This window comes from Geotrypetes seraphini, chromosome 7 (genome assembly GCF_902459505.1).
Source record: "Geotrypetes seraphini chromosome 7, aGeoSer1.1, whole genome shotgun sequence".
Classification (NCBI taxonomy): domain Eukaryota; kingdom Metazoa; phylum Chordata; class Amphibia; order Gymnophiona; family Dermophiidae; genus Geotrypetes; species Geotrypetes seraphini.
In genome coordinates this window covers 73,935,410-73,955,657 of record NC_047090.1, presented here as the reverse complement: position 1 = coordinate 73,955,657, position 20,248 = coordinate 73,935,410, and the positions used below count along the sequence as shown (strand labels likewise).

Genomic DNA, 20,248 nt, shown 5'->3' with positions numbered 1-20,248 from the left:
TTTGTGACTCATTTTTTCTGCTAACATTTTCTCATATCGGTAATACATGCAGAGTCTCCCACCATAACAACATATTTAACCGATCCCATTGCTTCCAATTCCTTGTAATCATTTGCAAAGCCACATCTGTCATAATAATAAGTTTATCTATTCCACTTCTGGACGTTTGTATGCGGGACATATATCGAACGTATAATCGAACCAGTTGGACATATTTTGATTATCGCTACTTTTTTAAAGACGTCCAGCCGCGACGACATACACATGTATCCATACGTTCTATTAATTATGCCCCTCTGAGCATTATTTTGCCACTATAGCTGAAAAGAGTGTTTTCTATTTTTCTAAGTGCCAATTTGCAGAAACAAAATTCTGTGTTTTGACAAAAAGATCGTGTTTTCCCAAATTTCTGACTTTGTGGAAAGTACTAATGTACTTAACCCTAACCAAACTGGCTTTCGAAAACACCACTCCACTGAATTATCACTTATCGGACTGGTTACTAACATCATATATCATTTGGACCACACAGACCCGATACTACCAAGAGTGTGAACTCTTCCCCCCCTGCAATCCGCTAAGAAGATCGACTGTCGGCTCCGGGCGGCTTTCCCGCAGAGGAGAGAATCCTGCATTCACCGTGGGCCTCATCTGGGGCAGCCTCCTTGGAGCGGCTGGGGCACGGGCAGTGTGTCTGGGAGGGAATGCATGGATGGGAGAACATCTCAGGGGAGGAGACATAGGCATCCTGGGACTGTCGGCCAAGTCTCTTCCCTGAAGAAGCCCTTTCTGGAAACGTCAATCGCTCCTCCTACACTTACTTGCTCCACTTCATCACTTCATCATGCTTCTATTCCTTTCTCTCCTCTCTTCTACCTTCCAAAGTATTTAGATCAATGCTGTCTTGTTAAAATGTTTATTTTATTTTTATTTTTCCTCTAACTCTACTTTTCACTTCTCTATTACCCTCCAGGTACTTTAGTTAGATTGTGAGCCTTCGGGACAGTAAGGGAATTTTTCAAGTACCTTTCTTATTTCTAATCTTAATGTATATTTTCTGTAAACCGCTTAGAACCTAACGGATGTAGCGGTATATAAGAAATAAATTACATTACATTACATAACTCAGTAGTTCTAATTTCACTGGACTTGCCCTCAGCCTTCGACACTATATATCATAAACTGCTTATCAACCATTTACAAGAAATAGGTATAACAGAACAAGTGTTGGATTGGTTTATTTCATATTTCAAAGATCGCTCATCTACAGTTTCAGTCAATGGATCTTCTTCAGACAGGTTTCCTAATAATTTTGATATTCCCCAAGGGTCTATCTTATCTCCCCTACTCTTTAGTATCTTTCTAGCTCCTCTGATCACTCTTGGATAATCGATTGGCTTTACTGTCTTCACTTATGCTGATGATATACAGCTAACCCATCCAATCGATTTGAATGAACCCAATGACATATCAGTTATCAACCAAAAGTTGGAAAAAATAAGTAGGTGGCTTAATTCCAACATGCTTTCACTTAATATAAAAAAAACTAAATCTATGGTCTTCCCTCTCAAAAAGGGTCAAGCACTGCTTTCACCTATAGAATTTAGATCCACACCCATCCAATCTGTAAGCACTATTAACTTCTGGGAATTATCCTAAATGATACACTTTCATCTCATGATCAAATTAGTTCAGTGGTACAAAAATGCTTGTTCCGTTTATGAATGATATGTTCTCACTAAGTTTCTAGATCAAGCATCTCTCAACGTCCTTATCCACTCACTAGTCATCTCCTGTCTGGACTATGTCAACGCTCTTTATAACAGAATTACAAAAATAGAAGTCAGACGCCTTCAGTTAATTCAGAATACAGCCAAAAAAATAATCTATAATGCAAAAAAATTCGATCACGTAACACCTTTACTGATTAAATCCCATTGGCTCCCAATCTCATATTGTATCACTTATAAAATAATATTATTGGCTTTTAAAACTAGACAAACCGGGCAACCAGAATTCATTAATAGATTCCTTATACCCCACTCCACCCATCGTACACTCCGTTCATCTTACCAGAACTTATTTATAATCCCATCATTAAGGGTTATTAATACTATGAGAAATTGTATTTTCTCTGTCACCGCACCCACATTATGGAACTCAGCACCAGCTTATACTCGAGAAATTAATTCATTAGACAAATTTAAATCAAGCTTAAAACCTCATAATTGAAAGAGAAAAACATCCAAAAACCAGCATAAGTCGGCACTTGAACGAACATTTCCCAAATATGTCCAAGTGCCAATACTAAAAATGGGTTTTGGACGTATTTCTAAACGACCTAGACCTTCATAGTGCCGAAAAATGACCAAAGCTAAACGGGGCATTTCGGGAGGAGTGTCGAGGGCGGGATATGGGCCGGCTTAAACTTAGTCATACAGCATGTATAACCGAAAGTTATACAGGCTGGAATCGAAGGAACTTGAACGTTGTGACTTAGACATGGTCTGAGTCACAAAAACCCACCTAAAGTCATCTGATAAGCACTGCAAACACATAAAACAGACCCCCACACACTACTCCAGTGATAACCGACCCCTCCCCCCACCCCCATAAAAATATTAATCACACCTTTAAAACTCAGTCTCCAGACCATCATCACTTGGCTGCCTGGCATAGGAAAGCCTAGTCGTCCAGCACAGAGGCGGCTTAAGTCATTTTGGGGATGGGTTAGGGACCCATAGAGAGGAGGACCCATGCCCATAAGCCCCTGTAATCACTGCATTGATACTTAAACATGTGCACTTCCCTATACACTCCCAAAACCCTTTTTTACTGGCATATAAGTGGCTCCTGTAGCCATAAGGGCTATTGGGGTGGTAGATAAGTGGGTCTAGGGGATTCTGGAGGTGGTTTGGGGGGGCTCACCGTCACCTATAAGGGAGCTGTAGAGAGCAGAAGCCATGGCACCTTTTTGTGAAGTTCACAGCAGTGCCCTGTAAGATACCCCACTATTTAGGTGGCATGTCTGGGTGTTCAGTCCATCACTTTGCAGACCCCTCCCACGTCCAACAGGGCTTGTTCTAGGAGTTTTGGACTTGGACGAAAAGTTGGACGGAAATGTGGTATAAAGATGGACGCTTTAGCGACTTGGACGATCAGATTGGCAGGACATATAATTAGATGATTTTTGAAACAAAAAAATTTTGGACGTATTTTTCGAAAATGTGTCTTAGGCTGTGTTTTTACTTTGAATGACTTGCGAGTTGGATGCAAACGGACTTAGACGTCCCTTTCGATTATGCCCCTCCACGCTCTTTGAAGATGCTTTTGCAACGCAACAGTCCTTTTAAGTATGTTCTCTTTTAACCAAATAGTAGAATTTTCTTCTGAACAGCCTTTCTGCTCAGAAAAATCTGCTGTGTCCACCCTACCTTTTGTTTTATCCTTTCAAAAATATTGTAGTTCTTCCCCCCTCCTTTTTGTACCAGTAGAGTTGTATGTTTTAATGCTTAGTTGTTGTTGTCATTGCTGTTTTTGTTCTGGGGTTTTTTTTAATGATGTCATTTTAATATTTGATGACTTTTTATTATTCTGTCTTAATTGTCTTTACCCCACTCAAATGTTTTATGAATGTTAGCCGCTTTAAAACTTTGAAAACGCGGGGTAACAAAATTTAAATAAACAAACTTAAACAATCCAAATGCATTTTAACAACTTTGAACAGTTTAGTGTCATCTGCAAATTTAATCACCTCACTCGTCATTACAATTTCTCATCCATATTCATTAAGGCTATCTCAAAACCTAACTGGCTGGTGGACTTCCAGGATAGGGTTAGGAACCACTACCCTAGGCAAACTTCACTGTGATGTTCCCCTCTCCCCCACCCCCACTGCTTGCTGTGCAACCTTCAAGGTGAGCAACCCGAAACAATAAACCCTCAACCACTTCTTGCTCTTTCCCATTATTTTTGTGAAAATTAGTATGAAAAAGTCTGTATTTGTAACAAATGGTACATGAGGAGGTGCTGAAAGGTTCTTAGTCCAACCAAAAGAGGATGGATGTGGTTCAATCAATGATCTGAAACAATGTCAAAAGCACAGAATTTCATTTATACAAATTGGCATTTAACAAAATAAGATAACACTCTTTTCAGCTACAGTGGCAAAATAATTCAGAATTTAGGAAGTTGGTTGGTTGGACTGAGAAATTTTCAGCACCTATTTATACTGTCCTGACCTGAAGAAGATTTTGGCCTCCTAAAGTTAGTCATAAATGTATTAAGCTAGTACAATAAAAACAATATCACCTTATTTTCAATTTCTTATATTATTTTTATTTATTAACCTTTAGAATGGACTAACACAGCCGCCATACTATTTTATTCTAAATTAAAAATGAAATTTTTACCATCTTTGTTGTCTGGTCATTTAATTTTTCTAATTGTGTTGATCTCAGTCTCTGGCTTCTGTTTTTCTCTGTCTTCTCTTAACTCTTGCCAGGATTTCCTATCCATTTGTCATTTTTCTCTCTACTCCCATTTCCTTCACTTCATCCACCATATCCTTCTCCAAAATTGATCTTTTCCTTTCAGATTTCTTCCACTTATTTTTCTGCTTTGTAGTTAAGATTTCATTCATTCATACTATCTAGTTTTCAATTTCCATCTTTTTACTATGTTTACAGATTTCCATCTCTGTACCCCACCCCAGCTCTCCCTTTCTCCTTCCACGTATTCCCCAGTCCCTAACTTCCCAGTCCCTTCCAGCCAGTCATCACTTCCATCCAGCATCTCTTCGTCTCCTTTCATTCAGCCATTCCCCCAATCTCTCTCCTCATTCCATCCAGCCATACTCCCTTTCTCTCACCGCTTCCCATTCCATCAAGTGTCTCCTCTTCCCATTCCATCAAACCATCTCTCTTCTCTTTCTTCCCCTCTTCCATCCAGCATCTCCCCTTTCTCTCCCCCTTCCATCTAGCCTCACCCTTTTCTCCTCCACCATTTCCATCTAACATCTCTTATCCATCAACATCTGTCTACCATCAGCATCTTCTGTTTGCTCCAGGACCAGGAACAGAAAAGCAGGAAAGGATCACAGCCTTTGGCCTTTATGTCGATTGACTGCTGCTCTGCCAGGACCTCCCCCTCATAAACTTATTATGAATGTTTATTGTATACCACCTAGAATATAAGATAGAGCAGTATATACATTGTGTAATAAAAATAAATAAAAAGTTTGCCTTAACTGAGCAGAGGCATTCCCAGGGAGGGAAGGGGTTTGCATGTATGCATATCATTTGAAAATGCTTGTGAATGCCTTTAATACACCAAGAATATTTATGTGTAGTAAAGAGCAAATGTAAACGTAAGCATATAAATTCCCATGAGTAATTTTCAAAACAAATATGTGCATATGTTCCCTCACAGAGAAAAGTGTGTATGTACTATTGATACATGCTCTCAGTTACTAAATTACCCCATGGCTACTGTATATTAATTAGAATGCATTACTATACATAAGTGAATGTTATTTACCACTGGACCAATTTTATGCAATGGCTCCTATTTACTAATAGTGCACACTAGTAAACCTAGCCTTATATGTGTCTAACTCTTGAAATGTGTCATTTTATCTGGAATATCACTGCTTGTCTATTAGATAGAGGATTAAATTCAAGAGAGTAGGCCTGCCTGTATCCTTCAATGTACCCTTTCCCCAAGGCTTCTTCGCTTTCCTTACGATCTTATAATGATAAACTACTTTTAATTCGCCCCATCTTCTCAAGCTCAACCAGTATCAACACTTGATTCATCTTTTTATATACTTGCACCCCTTTTATAGAATTCTGTCCCCGAGTATCTCTGATTTGAGACCTCACTGTCAAAGTTCAAGTCAGCTCTCAAGGTTAATGTCTTTTTTCAGCAGGCATTTGAGGAACATAAGAATAGCCTTACTGGGTCAGACCAACAGTCCATCAAGCCCAGTAGCCTATTCTCATGGTGGCCATCCAGGTCACTAGAACCTGGCCAAAACCCAAGGAGTAGCAACATTCCATGCTACCGATCCAGGGCAAGAAGTAGCTTCCCCCATGTCTTTCTCAATAACAGACTGACTTTTCCTCCACAAAATTGTCCAAACCCTTCTTAAAACCAGCTACGCTATCCACTCTTACCACAACCTCTGGCAATGCGTTCTAGAGCTTAACTATTCTCTGAGTGAAAAAAATGTTTCCTCCTATTGGTTTTAAAAGTATTTCCCTGTAACTTCATTGAGTGTCCCCTAGTGTTTGTAATTTTTGACAGAGTGATAAATATATCCACTTGTACCCGTTCTACTGTATGGTGGAATAAATTAAGTTGAGGCTTATTGGGGGGGGGGGTCCCTTTCTTCTATTTTTCTTTTCTCTATATATTGCCTCCTTTCTCTTTCTTTCTTTACTTTCTCTTTCTTATATTACAATTATTGTGTACCATTTTGACACCACTTCTGAACTGCAGAATAACAAGATCAGTAATAAACAAAAACATGTCAGAAATGATTTTGTGTTAATCTTATTATTATATTTGTATAACAGGGTATAAAAGGAACCCTGAAAATCTATATTCCAGGATCCTTTCTTCCAATATATGAGCAGCATAAAAGAGCTTTAGAATTATTACACTCAGTGCAGAACCTCTCCTTCCAGCCCCCGATGCCACATCCTCCACCTTATTCATCATGGTGATGTTGGACCCATTATCCAGGTCAGACTTTTAAAATTATTATAATTAATGGAAATGGAATTAATGGAAAAAGATATAATGGGATACTTATAAATTAACTAAAGTTTATATTCTTAACTCCCCCTCCTTTTACAAAATCGTAGCACGGTTTATAGCACCAGCTGCAGCGGTAACAGCTCTGACGCTCATAGAATTCCCATAAGTGTTGGAGCTGTTACCGCCATGTCCGGCGCTAAAAACCGTGCTCTGTTTTTGTAAAACAGGGGGCTTAAATCCTTTAAAAATGTTGGTTTTTAAACTAAATATTAGTGTATGCAGTAGCAGAGTCCATAGGAATAAAATGGGTCCTGTGACAGATATTATTACATTACATTAGAGATTTCTATTCCGCCATTACCTTGCAGTTCAAGGTGGATTACAAAAGATTTAAGGTTGGTCTGTAACAAGAAGGGAACAGTGGTCTGTTACAAGAAGAGATCGGTGGTCATGACTAGTGAAGAGGGCGGGTATTCTCAGGGAGTTAAAAAGAAGATAGGAGGAATGAGGTAATCGTGATGTTAAGACTTAATCAGGGATTTCTTGAAGAGTATGGTCTTTATTTCTTTTCTGAATAACCTGTAGTCCATGGTTGTTATCAGCAGATTAGAGATTTGGTTATCCAGTTTTGCTGCTTGGGTGGCTAGGAGGCCGTCGTAAAGTTTTTTTCATTTAACTTCTTTGTTCTTTGATTGGCGGATGTGTGAATGGGGTATGAGATTTTCTATGTCTGGTAGAGGTATTATGGATGAGTTGGTTGTTCAGGTAGGTTGGGCTGTCCCCATTTATGGTTTTAAATAGTGTGCAGTAAAATTTAAATAGTATTCTTTCCTGGATTGGAAGCTAGCGTGAGCTCATGAAAGTTTCAGTAATGTGGTCGTGTTTTTTTAGGGAGTAGACGAGTCTTAGTGCTGTATTTTGGACTGTTTGCAGTTGTTTGATCATTGTTGCAGGGCAGGGGAGATACAGGATGTTGCAATAATCCAGTATACCTAGGATAAGGGATTGAACTATGAGTTAGAATTGTGCTCTTTTGAAGAATTTGCGTATTTGTCTTAGGTTCCTCATTACAGCGAAAGATTTCTGAATTGTTTTGTTTATTTGTGATTGCATGGTGCAACATCTGTCTATTGTCACTCCTAGTAGTTTCAGGGTGTTTTGAATGGGGTAATTGATCAAGTTGATTTCTATTTTGGTAATAGTTGGGGTTTTGTTATTTTCGAGGAGGATGAATTTTGTTTTGTCTGGGTTGAGTTTCAGTTTGTGGTCTTCCATCCAGTTCGCTACTGTTTCCAGAGTTCGGTGTAGAGTGTCTATTATGGTGGTCTTTGGTTGATCAAAAGGTATGAGGATAGTGAAGTCATCTGCATAACTGTAGGAGGTTATGCCCAGTTTTTCCATGTACGTTCTGAGGGAGGCAGTATATAGGTTGAATAGAGTAGGAGATAGAGGGGATTCTTGTACTCCACAGGGGTTGGACCAAGGTTCAGATTTTTCTTTATCTGATTTAACTCTGTATGTTCTGGATTTTAGGAAACCCTCAAAACATGAGAATACATTGTCTGAGATACCTATTGAATCTAAAATTTGCAGTAGTATGTTATGGTCTACCAGGTCAAATGCTGCAGTTAGATCCAGTTGTATGAGAAGCATTTCTTTTCCAGTGCTGAGGTGTTGTCTAACTGTGTCCATAAGGGAACCTAGTAATGTCTCTGTGCTGAAGTTGGTTCTGAAGCCAGATTGTGTGGGGTGCAGTATGTTATGATTTTCTAGGTAGGTAGTGAGGAGTTTAGCTACTAGTCCTTCTATTAGTTTGACATATAGAGGGATTGAGGCATTGGGTCTATAGTTGAAAGGTTGATCAGTTGGCCTTGATGGTCTTTAAGGATCGGGGTGATGATGATTTCACTGAGGTTAGTTGGGAAGTAAAGGCCTTTACAGTTTTAAAAAAACCAACACTATAGACTAATTTCAAAGAAGTTACATCTTAAAATGATGCATTTTGGAAAGCTGAGTTTAGTATTTATTCTCATCAAATTCAAGGAAGCTTTTTCATCAATGATACATTGGTGGGGGGGGGGGTGTTCTTAGATTTTATCACATAATATATCCTTGGTCTTGGGCCACTAACAAGTCAGGTTTTCAGGAAATATTTAATAAATATGCATGAGAAAGATCTGCATACAATGAAGTCTCTGCAAATCTATTTCACACATTCATTAGGGATACCCTGAAAACCTGACCTGTTGGCAGCCTTTGAGAACTGGAATTTACAATAACAATGTAGAATATTTTGGAAAATGCACAGAAACACAGCAAAAATTCCATTGCTTTATATCAAGTCACCCACAATAATCTACAATTTTATAACAGGGTGCTTATATGAGAAGTCAAAAAAAGTGCCTATTGTAAACCTATTTTCTAAAAACTGGTGTCATGATTGTTGCAGTTGTCCAGATCTTGCCACATCTGTTTTATTAGCTCATGTTCATTATTAGCTTGACAAGAATATTGGAGTATACAAACATCTTACATACTGTAGAGTGACATCAGCACTTTGATGCTGTCATCAGTTTTTCTGTCTGAATATCAGCAGCTGGCAAGAGTTGGCAATCATGAATGCAGTCTTACTGGGTAGCACATGCTAAATCTGGTATTGCGCTATATAAGATGAGGCCTGTAGGCCAGGAGCTGTTTCCGGAGATGCGCAGAGTTCTTGTTTAGATATGAATAAAATATTATTACCTTCATGCTTTCTGGGAGAATAATTCTTAGATTTTTGCATTATTTCCAATGTTTGACTGAGTTGAAGAAGTTTGACTATGAATGGTCTTGTCCAGTTGCTGTGACGGTATATGATGAGTCTATTCAATTTCAAACAGCTGATCAAAATTCAAGTCCAGTAAAGTTGGTATAAAGGTAGTTAAAAATTCAATCAGATCCTGACCCTTGGGGAAGCCAAGTATGCAAATGTTTTGCTTTTGAGCTCGATTATTGGCCTGTTCCAGATCCTTCTCTAATTGAGTCATGTGGCTGATGTGGTGTTTTGATACTTTTGTCAGTGGATTTTTGCTTGATCTCCAAATTATCAACTCAATTCTGAAATTGTGTTAGATCCAATTTCATGGCTGCAACATTGCCTTTGATTTCCTCAATATCTTCTTTGGTATCCATTAGAAGATTTTTAAGAGATATAATTTTGTCCAAGTTTGCTTATGAATGATTGTCATATGATTTAGTGCTGGATTGCTTAGTGGGTGACACAGGGTCTGTTTTTCTAGCATTAAATTCTCTTTCCAGATGCCATTGCAGGTAATTTGACACAAAAATGTTTCTCTTTGGTGTTGATTCTAGTTGATGTTATCAATCAATTTAAACAACCTTGCAGGAGTTCACAGTTAAGCTGCCATTCTTTTCAGGCTTGCTAGTACCCCCAAAGTGATGTTCCCCCCCCAACACTTATACTCCTCTATCAGCTGATTTCAAATGACCAATCCTTGCAGAGTCCCATTGAATAAACTAATGCCATCCACTCTATGTCTAAGTATAAGCCATTTGGAATTACTGTGTTTAGACAAAAAAATCCAACTTTGTTGCTAAAATTTAATCTTTTTTCATAGTGACTGCCCTCCCACCCTTCTGGAATCTGATCTATAATTCTCCATTTTAAATCTATGAAGAGGGAAAACATTAGGAAAAATGTTTTCATTTCAATGTTAATATAGACTAATAAAATACACACATCAGACAAATATGCATACAGCATGTGAAAGATGTCAATGATGCTCTTCAACAATATTGGAATCACTGTGGGTTAATCCCTAGAAAGGGTGAAATATTTATGCAAAAAGTAACACTTCATGTAACAACTTTCATGTGGTGTATATTATAGAATGTCTATGTCAGTCTATTTGGGGTGTAATAATAATACTGCTGCTTCTACTATCCATTCAGTTGTGTTCAACTCTTGAATACTCTGTAGGCCAATCGTCGCCATGCTTCCCTGTTTCCACGGCTTCTTTCAAGTGCTTGATGTTCATTCCCGTGTCATTCTTGATGGTATCTAGCCAATGGACCCTGCGTCCTTTTACTACTGACCACTCCGAGTAGCACCTCCTTTTCTAGTAATAAGAATAGACCTATAAAATTAACAGAACATAAATTCTGTTTAACAATGGGTAATAAACAACAGGCTCCTTTGGTGTATCACTGGAGAGAAAAAAAAATTGATCATGGATTTAAAGTGGAAAATCACTATGAAAAATGATTCAATTTTAGAGAACAAAGTTGGGGTTTTCTCTAAATGTAGTAATTCCATATTGTTTTTTAAACATGCATAAACATACTCAATGCTGTTGTATAAAGTCCTACGATTTCCAATGGCAGTCTCACAAGATTGTCGTTGGAGGTCACAGCAGCCTTCTTGGGATTGAAGCCAACACAGATAGGCCAGCTTGCCTGCACCAGCTCTAGTCCTAAAATGACTGCTATGACCTCCAGCAGCAATCTTGTGAGACTTCTGGAAATCACAACAGTCTTTTTTTTTTTTTGTTACAGAGACAGCAGGAGCATGAGTGTGAGGGGATCTCTCCTGTCCCAGCTCACCATTAGATTACCATGACTGTACTGTAGGCCTGAGAGGGCCCTACTGGTGGGTCAGAAATGGGGAGTTTCAGGAGGAGAGGTGGTGGAAGTGGAGAAGAAGCTTTTCTGGTTGTAGGGAGGGTCGAGCAGCAGAAGAGGAAGTACACCAGGGAAGGGAGGGAACGGGAGGAATACAGGATACCACTAGGGGCAGGGAAAAGAAAGGAAAACTGGAATATAAATCCTTGGCTTATATATGAGTTAACATTTTCCCCCTCTTTTATCTCAGTATATATTTGGATGGGTTTATTTTTGAGTATATATGGTAGTCCATGAATTAATGTGCACTGTTAGTGCATAAGTGTGGTAACTGTTACTATGCTGACATCACAATGTGCACTAATTAATATAATAACTGCATGTGGTGTTGTAGAGCAGGAACTGGGCGGGTTATGGGAAAACAGATATGATCTGCATATTGTACAGTACTTAACCACACATTGTCACTTGTGCAACTTATACAGGTGCCCTTATCGGGTCCTAAATAAGACTTTTCTGTGCAGCAACTGTGTGGGACCATGCTAGGAATGCCTCCTACCAATGGTGTAGTAAGGGGGTGAGGAGAAGAGTGCCCCAGGCGCCAGCATCTCTCCCTCCCTCCAATGCAGGGGTTCTCTTAAATGCATTCTCCCCCATCTCCCCATAACTGTTGTAGTTGTTACCGGCAGCAAGCAAGGTCTCCACCCAGCTCAGCTCAATGGTCGCTGGCGTCTCAATGGTCTCAAGCTCTTGATCCACTCTCACAGAAAATTAGTCATGTCATCGCTTCATCAATCTCTTCAGTGGTGGATGAATTCCTCAAATCTTTCCAAAGGACTGCTGTTTCAAATCTCTCCACCTCAGAAAGTTCTGACCACAGGCTCATCCAACTATGCTTGGGGAGCTCACCTGGATGGTCTTCACACACAAGGACACCGGTCTGCTCAAGCACAGAAGCTCCATATCAACCTTTTGGAACTCAGAGAAAGTGGTAAGAGTGGATAGCGTAGCTGGTTTTAAGAAAGGTTTGGACAAGTTCCTGGAGAAAAAGTTCATAGTCTGTTATTGAGAAAGACACGGGGGAAGCCACTGCTTGCCCTGTATCAGTAGCATGGAATATTGGTACACCTTGGGTTTTGGCCAGGTACTACTGACCTGGATTGGCCACCATGAGAACGGGCTACTGTGCTTGATGGACCTCTGGTCTGACCCAGTAAGGCTATTTTTATGTTCAGAGTGATTAGCAATGCTCTGAAGACTTTTCAAAACAGTATATCCAATTAAGTCTTCCTAGTACACACAGACAATCAAGTTGTGTTGTATTACATAAACAAGCAAGGAGGTACAGGTTCTCTAACTGTCTATCAAAGGGCCAAGAAGATTTGGAAATGGGTAATTGCTCAAAACATATTTGTAAAAGCTGTCTATGTTCAAGGAGTGCAAAATACTCTTGTCGACAAACTCAGCAGATTTTTTCAGCCACACAAGTGGACGCTGAACTCCGCAATCTTACATCAGATATTCTCTTTGGGGGACTCCTCAGGTAGACCTATTTGCATCCACCACTCCTCAATCACAAATTGTCTCAATTCTGTTCCAGACAATACTCTCATCATCTAGAGGCAGATGCCTTTCTCCCAGATTGGAAAGCCAAATTCCTTTATGTGTTTCCACCAATTCCTCTCATTCTCAAGACGCTAGTCAAACTCAAGCAAGAATAGCCCCTCGGTGGCCCAGACAACCATGGTTCTCCTTTCCAATTCAGCTCAATGTCAAGGATCCAATACCCTGCAGATCTTTCCATCTTTTCTCACGCAGAATCAAGGGTCTCTTTTACATCCCAATGTACAGTCGTTGAACCTGACAGCTTGGTACCACTCAGGATGACCTCAGAAGACACTGATCTTTCTGATCCTGTCAGAATCATTTTAAATGCATCCAGAAAATCTACACAACAGTGCTACCAACAGAAGAGTACATGGTTTTCAACGTGGTGTACTCTTCATCATCAAGATGCTTCATCCTCCTCCATATCTTCAGTGTTGGATTACCTTCCCAATTTATCCAATTCAGGTCTTAAAACCACTTCAGTCAGAGTTCACCTTAGTGCTATCAGTGCTTTTCATGTGCCAGTCAACAATAAATCTCTTGGCTGTTTATCCTCTTGTTTCCAGGTTTATGAAAGGACTTTTCAATATCAAACCACCTCCAGTGGTTTGGGATCTTAATGTTGTTTCTCACCAGACTAATGAAGCCTCCATTTGAGCCAATGTCTTCTACTCATTTTAAATATCTCACTTGGAAAGTAATATTTTTAATCTCTATCACTTCTGTACGTCGAGTGAGTGAGCTTCAAGAGTTTGTGTCAGACACACCTTTTATAGTTTTCCACCATGATAAAGTAGCTCTCCGCACCCATCCTAAACTTTTGCCAAAAGTAGTCACAGAATCTCATCTGAATCAATTGATTGTGCTTCCAATTTTCTTTCCAAAGCCTCATTCTCACCTTGGAGAAACAGCTCTTCATCCTTTAGACCAGTGTTCTTCAACCTTTTTACACCTATGGACCGGCAGAAATAAAATAATTATTTCGTGGACCGGCAAACTACTAAGACTGAAATTTTTTTTTAAAAACCATCGCCGCCCCATCCCCGCGAGCTCGGTCCCACAAACCATCTGATCCCATCCGCACAAGCCTCAAATAGTTATGATTTTATATTGAACATATTTTATTAAAGTATAAAAAGAAACAATATTCTATACAATTGTCATTTTATAAATACAAATAATACAGAGCAAAGATCAACAAAACCCCTGTCTCCCCTTCCCTTCACATATATCCCCTCTACTATCAAGAAAACTGAATAAGCCAAATTATTACAGAATGCTACACAAATATGTAACAGAATACCACAGTCACACATGACAGGAATGGTGTTAGGGGAGTGGAACTAGGGCAACTGCCCCCTGGTCAGAGAGAGCCCTAAGCCAGCTGGAAGCTAAAGAAGCACTGTCTGGGCTTTGCACTCCCCAGTTATGTCTAGCAAGATACATATTTCAAATCTGATATATTTGAATCGCAAGATAGAAATAAAATTATTTTTTTCTACCTTTTGTCGTCTCTGGTTTCTGCTTTCATTGCCTTTTCACTCTCTTCCAGCCAGTGTCTGCCCTAAGAACATAAGAATTGCCACTGCTGGGTCAGACCAGAGGTCCATCATGACCAGCAGTCCACTCACGCATACCATGGCCCAGTACAGTGGCATGATAACCTTCTCTGTCTCTTCAGTCCAGCATCTGCCCCTTCCATTCACTGTCTGTCTTTCCCTGCCATCTCTCCTCCTGCCCCCCCCTCCCCCCAAAAAAAAAATTTGGTCTGGCATCCATCATCTTCCTTCTGTTCCCCTCATGGTCTGGCATCTCTGTCCTTCCCTCCCCCCTGTGGTTTTTAGCATCTCTCTCCTCTCATTTCCTTCACTCAGATCTGATATCATTTTCTGCTCTCTCTTCCCTTTTCTTCTCTGGTCTTCCTTCTCTATTTTCTGCCTCCATCTAAATTAAATTCTTTCTTACTATTTAGTCCCGTTTCCCTCTTTTCACTGTGTCTACTCACAGCTTGTCACCCCTTTCCCTCACCCCTCCATTATCTTACTATTTTCTTCCCCCTTTATTTATCTCCTCCTTCCATCCAGTATGTGTTCTTTCCCCACTTCCATTCAGCATCTGCTCTCCCCTCTCAACTGACATCCATCTGCCTTCTGCTCTCTCTCCCTTCTTCCCACTTCCATCATCTGTCCCCTTCTCTCTCTCATCTCCTCCATTTCATCATCTGCCCCTTTTCTCTCTATCCCCCCCAACTTCCATCATCTGCCCCCCTTCCCCTCACCTTTGCAGGTCACTTTCTTTCCCCTGAGGGTGGCTCATGTCAGAGGGAAAGCTTTGGCTGAGCAGAACCACTTGCAAGGAACAGTGGAACTTACTTAATTGATGTCGATGCTGGGGCCCGTTGCCGTTTGAAGGAAAAAAAAAGGGACCTACAACGGCGAGAGGAAGGGAAACCTCCAGGACAGCTGCTTTTTGCCTTCCTTCAGCGGCCCAAGAGTCCAGACCACCAGCGGCAGCTCTGTGTACTTTTAACTTCGGCACAGAGCTGCCCCTAAGCAGTAGTTTAGCGCGGTTTCATGAGGCAGCCTTGGGGCCTTTGCTAGGCCGGCCCGCTTCGATGATGCGATGTGGGCCGGCCTAGCAAAGGCCCCGAGGCTGCCTCATGAAACCGCGCTAAACTACTGCTTAGGGGCAGCTCTGTGCCGAAGTTAAAAGCAAACAGAGCTGGTGGTCTGGAGGTGAGGAGACAAGGCAAGAGGCAAACGCGGTGGAAGGCAGGAGTCCCGGCACAGCGACTGCAACAGGAAGTTGCAAGTCAGCTGACGCCAGCCTTTTGTTGCTGCGGGGACCGAATGACTGTAAATGAGCCTTGACTTATTACTTACAACGAACTAAGTCACACAGATCATCTCCTCAACTGTTCATCTTTGTTCCTAACAGGTTGGGCTAGCCTGTAACCAAGAGAACTATTTCCACCTGGTTAATGACCTTCTGCTGTGCTCTGGCTGGATTGCAACTCGGGGGTCGTATAACAGCACATAAGGTCCGAGCTTTGGCAGTTTCAGTTGCATTCTTATGTTCTACTCTCACTACTGTCTGGAATCCTATTTCAGACAGGATGGTCACTTCAGTCAAGCAGTATTACAAAATTTATTCTCTTAATGACCAACTCTCCCTCCATCCCATTGCAGTAAGCTAGGGAGTCCCACATGTGAGAATATTCTGCCTGCTTGTCCTAGGATAAAGCAGTTACTTACCTTAACAGGTGCTATCCGGGGACAGCAGGCAGATATTCTCACATCCCACCCACCTCCCTGCTTGGCTTCTTAGCTTGCTTACAGAACTGAGGTACCACAAGCCTACTTTGGACGGGAAGGCACTCGCGCATGTGCAGTTCTGAAGTTTCTTAAAACTTAAAGTGACAGTACGCTTTTCATACTTTCCATACTGGGCTCCGTGGATAACATCACCCACATGTGAGAATATCTGCCTGCTGTCCCCAAATAACACCTGTGTTTTATCCCAGGACAAGCAGGCAGCTATTCTTGACTGATGGGTGACGGCACCGACGGAGCCCCGGTACGGACACTTTTAGAGTGATTGCACTCTAAGAACTTGGAAAGTTCTGGATACCGCACCGCGCATGCGCGAGTGCCTTCCCGCCCGACCCCGGCGCGCGGTCCCTCAGTTTTCTAGTTTCCGCGGAGCTAAGAAGACGCGTTCACTTCAACGGCCGTTGAAGAGATTTTTTCACGCCTTCCCGCTCGCGTAAACCCCTTTTAGAATAAAGTTTTCTTTATTTCTTTATTTCTTTTCTTATTCTCTTTAAAAAAAAAAAAAAAAAAAGAATTTTTTCTCCTCTTTTTCGATTCGGCCCGGCGGGGCCTGTTGCCACGATCGAAGCCTCGGCTTTCGATTTGGCAGAGGCTGTTTTCCCGTTCATGCCCCCTCAGCCCGGTTTTAAAAAGTGCCAGCGGTGCGCTAGACCAATTTCGCTGACAGACCCCCATAACTGGTGTCTGCAGTGTCTTGGTCCTGACCATCGAGCATCTACTTGCTCCCGCTGTGCAACTTTAAAAAAGAGGACCCTCAAAAACCGCCAAATCCAGCAGCGGATCCTTTTCGGTGCCGAGATGTCCGACTCCGCAACTCCGGCACCGACATCTGTTCCATCCCAGTCGGCTCCGACTTCGTCGACGCCGCGTGATTCGACGCCGGTATCGCATCCCACAGGTAAGCCGGCTAAGAAGCCTTCCCCGTTGGAGCGTCCTCCGGTCTCTACAGCAGTGAGCCCAATCCTGCCGACCTCGAGGCGCCCACGGAAGCGCTCCGCTTCGATCGAAGTTAGTCCCTCGACATCGGGCTCTTCTTCGGAGTGTCGAGCGGCACCCAAGGCACCGCAGAAGAAAAAAGCGGTGCCGGTGCCATCCTTGGACGAGCGCATCGCCGCCGTTCTGCAGGTGCAGCTTAAGGATCAACTTCAAAAGCTGTTTCCTGCTCTCTTGACCCCGAACCTTCCAGTTCCAGTTCGGTCGGAGCCTCCGGTACCGATAGAGGAACGCCCTCTCTTATCGGCATCCACTTTATCGGTGCCGGCCCTTACCACATCGTCATCGATGCCGGTTCTGGCTCCTGAACCTAGGTCTCAGCACCAGGCGGTACAGACCTCGGTACCGATACATCAGGTTGCATCGCCTGGTACCGTTTCTATGAGATCGGGCAAATCTACACATAAAACCCGGCACGTAGAGCCCTCCACACCTGAGTCTCGACACCATGGCTCTCAGGTTAGAGACCCTGATTTGTGGGGAGATTCAGAAGAGCCCTTCCTATCTGAAGGAGAATGCTCTTCCGATGAGGAGGAACACCTGGTGACAGACCCCTCTTCTAAACAGGATTCCACCTCTTTTACCTCCTTTTTGAAGGAGATGTGTGAATCCCTGTCAATTCCCTTGGAGGCTGAATCCAAGAAGTCCAAAGCATTCCTTGATGCTCTGGATTTTGACCAGCCTCCAAGGGAATTCCTTAAACTTCCTCTCCATGATATTTTACGAGAGACGTTTTATAAAAACCTTGAAACTCCCCTGACTGTACCAGGAGCTCCTCGTAAGCTGGACTCTCTTTACAGGGTAATCCCCATTCCTGGGTTTGAAAAGCCCCAGCTCCCACATGAATCTCTTTTGGTAGAGTCTACATTAAAGAAATCAGCGGGGGCTAATGTGTATGCTTCAGTCCCTCCTGGCAGAGAAGGGAAATCTATGGACAAATTTGGCAAACGGCTTTATCAAAATGCCATGTTGGCCAATAGATCAGGAAACTATGCTTTTCATTTTTCTTTTTATTTAAAGCATTTGGTCCAGCAGTTGTCTTCATTTGAAAAATTCCTTCCTGATCGTAAAAAACCTTCTTTTCATTCCTGTGCTTCCTCTCTCCTTCAGTTGAGGAAATTTCTAGTCAGATCAATTTATGACACCTTCGAATTGACTTCTAGAGCCACGGCTATGTCAGTGGCTATGCGCAGGTTGGCATGGCTCAGGGTCTCAGAGCTAGAGGTGAACCACCAAGACCGTCTAGCAAATGCTCCTTGTCTGGGGGATGAGCTGTTTGGAGAATCCATGGATTCAACAACACAAAAACTGTCTGCTCATGAAACCAGATGGGATACTCTTTTAAAGAACAAAAAGAAGACTCCCCCTGCTAGACCGTTTCGCCAACAATCGGCATACCAACGCCGATATGCTGCTCGGCCTTTACCTCAGCATTCCCAACAACCTAGGCGTCAGCGACAACAACAACAACGTCAACCACCTAGGCAAAATCAGCAACAACAGGTGAAACCTCCTCCACCTCAAAAGTCTACTCAACCCTTTTGACGTGTTTCTCCAGAACATAGCCATTATGCCACCATCAGTTCAACTTCCCCTACCCATTGGAGGCCGTCTCACTTATTATCTCAGCCGTTGGGAGAACATAACATCCGATCAATGGGTTCTCAACATCATCCGCCACGGCTACTCTCTCAACTTTCAAACACTTCCATCTCAAAGTCTGCCAAGAGAGTCTGCTTTGAACACTCCTCAGGCTTCTCTCCTTATTCAAGAGGTTCAATCTCTTCTTCTTCTAAACGCTATCGAAGAGGTTCCTCTGGACCAGAAGGGGCAGGGGTTTTACTCCCGTTATTTTCTGGTTCCAAAGAAGACAGGAGATCTCAGACCCATCTTAGATCTTCGAGATCTCAACAAATGTTTGGTCAAGGAAAAATTCAAGATGCTTTCTCTGGCCACTCTTTACCCTCTTCTCAATCAAGACGACTGGCTATGTTCCCTCGACCTCAAAGAGGCATACACTCATATTCCAATCCATCTAGCCTCCAGGCAATACCTCCGCTTCATGATCAACAACTGTCATTATCAGTACAAAGTTCTCCCCTTCGGTCTTGCCTCATCTCCACGAGTATTCACCAAGTGTCTAATTGTGGTAGCTGCTTACCTACGCTCCCATCACCTTCAGGTGTTTCCTTACCTGGACGATTGGTTGATAAAGGCCAATTCATCTCAAACAGTTCTCCTGGCCACCAATCAAACCATCTTGTTCTTACAGCTTCTGGGGTTCGAGATCAATTTTCCCAAATCTCATCTCCTCCCCACTCAACGACTTCAATTCATTGGAGCGGTGCTGGACACAGTCCTCATGAGAGCATTCCTACCGTCCAACCGCCTTCAAACTCTCCAATCTCTGTGTCAGCAGGTGCTTCCACAACGTTCCATCTCTGCCAAACAAATGATGATACTCTTGGGTCACATGGCATCCACAGTCCATGTCACCCCCCTCGCACGTCTTCACCTGCGCATTCCTCAGTGGACCCTTGCTACCCAGTGGTCACAAGCGACGGATCCTTGCTCACGGCACATATCTGTGACATCATCTCTTCGTCAGTCTCTACAATGGTGGTTGATATCCTCAAATCTCTCCAGAGGTCTTCTATTCCATCTACCTCCTCATCAACTGATCATCACCACAGATGCCTCCCCTTATGCCTGGGGAGCTCATTTGAACGAATTCCAAACTCAAGGTCTTTGGACAGTGCAGGAAATGAGACATCACATCAATTTCCTAGAACTCAGAGCGATGTTTTATGCCCTCAAGGCTTTCCAACATCTTCTCTATCCTCAGGTCCTTCTGTTGTGCACAGACAATCAAGTGGCCATGTACTACATCAACAAACAGGGTGGGACAGGCTCTCGCCTCTTGTGCCAGG

The 20,248-nt window shown here is 42.2% G+C and overlaps 1 protein-coding gene and 1 long non-coding RNA gene across 9 annotated transcripts in view; one reads left to right on the top strand and one right to left on the bottom strand.

Moving 5' to 3' along the window:
• The window catches only part of LOC117364309, a 44,337-nt gene that overhangs the window by 1,970 nt on the left and 22,119 nt on the right, over positions 1 to 20,248 (bottom strand). The window lies entirely within an intron of this gene.
• The window catches only part of LMNTD1 (lamin tail domain containing 1), a 475,792-nt gene that overhangs the window by 445,532 nt on the left and 10,012 nt on the right, over positions 1 to 20,248 (top strand). For 4 of the 8 annotated variants that reach the window (XM_033953396.1, XM_033953395.1, XM_033953391.1 and 1 more), the window contains one exon: positions 6,579 to 6,747. The exons of 1 other annotated variant lie outside the window; for it this stretch is intronic. In XM_033953396.1, the coding sequence (XP_033809287.1) occupies positions 6,579 to 6,728 (150 nt within the window). In that variant the 3' untranslated portion in view covers positions 6,729 to 6,747. Of the gene's footprint in view, positions 1 to 3,793; positions 3,918 to 6,578; positions 6,748 to 20,248 lie in introns of those variants that run through there. 3 more of the 8 variants (XM_033953393.1, XM_033953394.1, XR_004540206.1) reach the window with 3 other exon arrangements.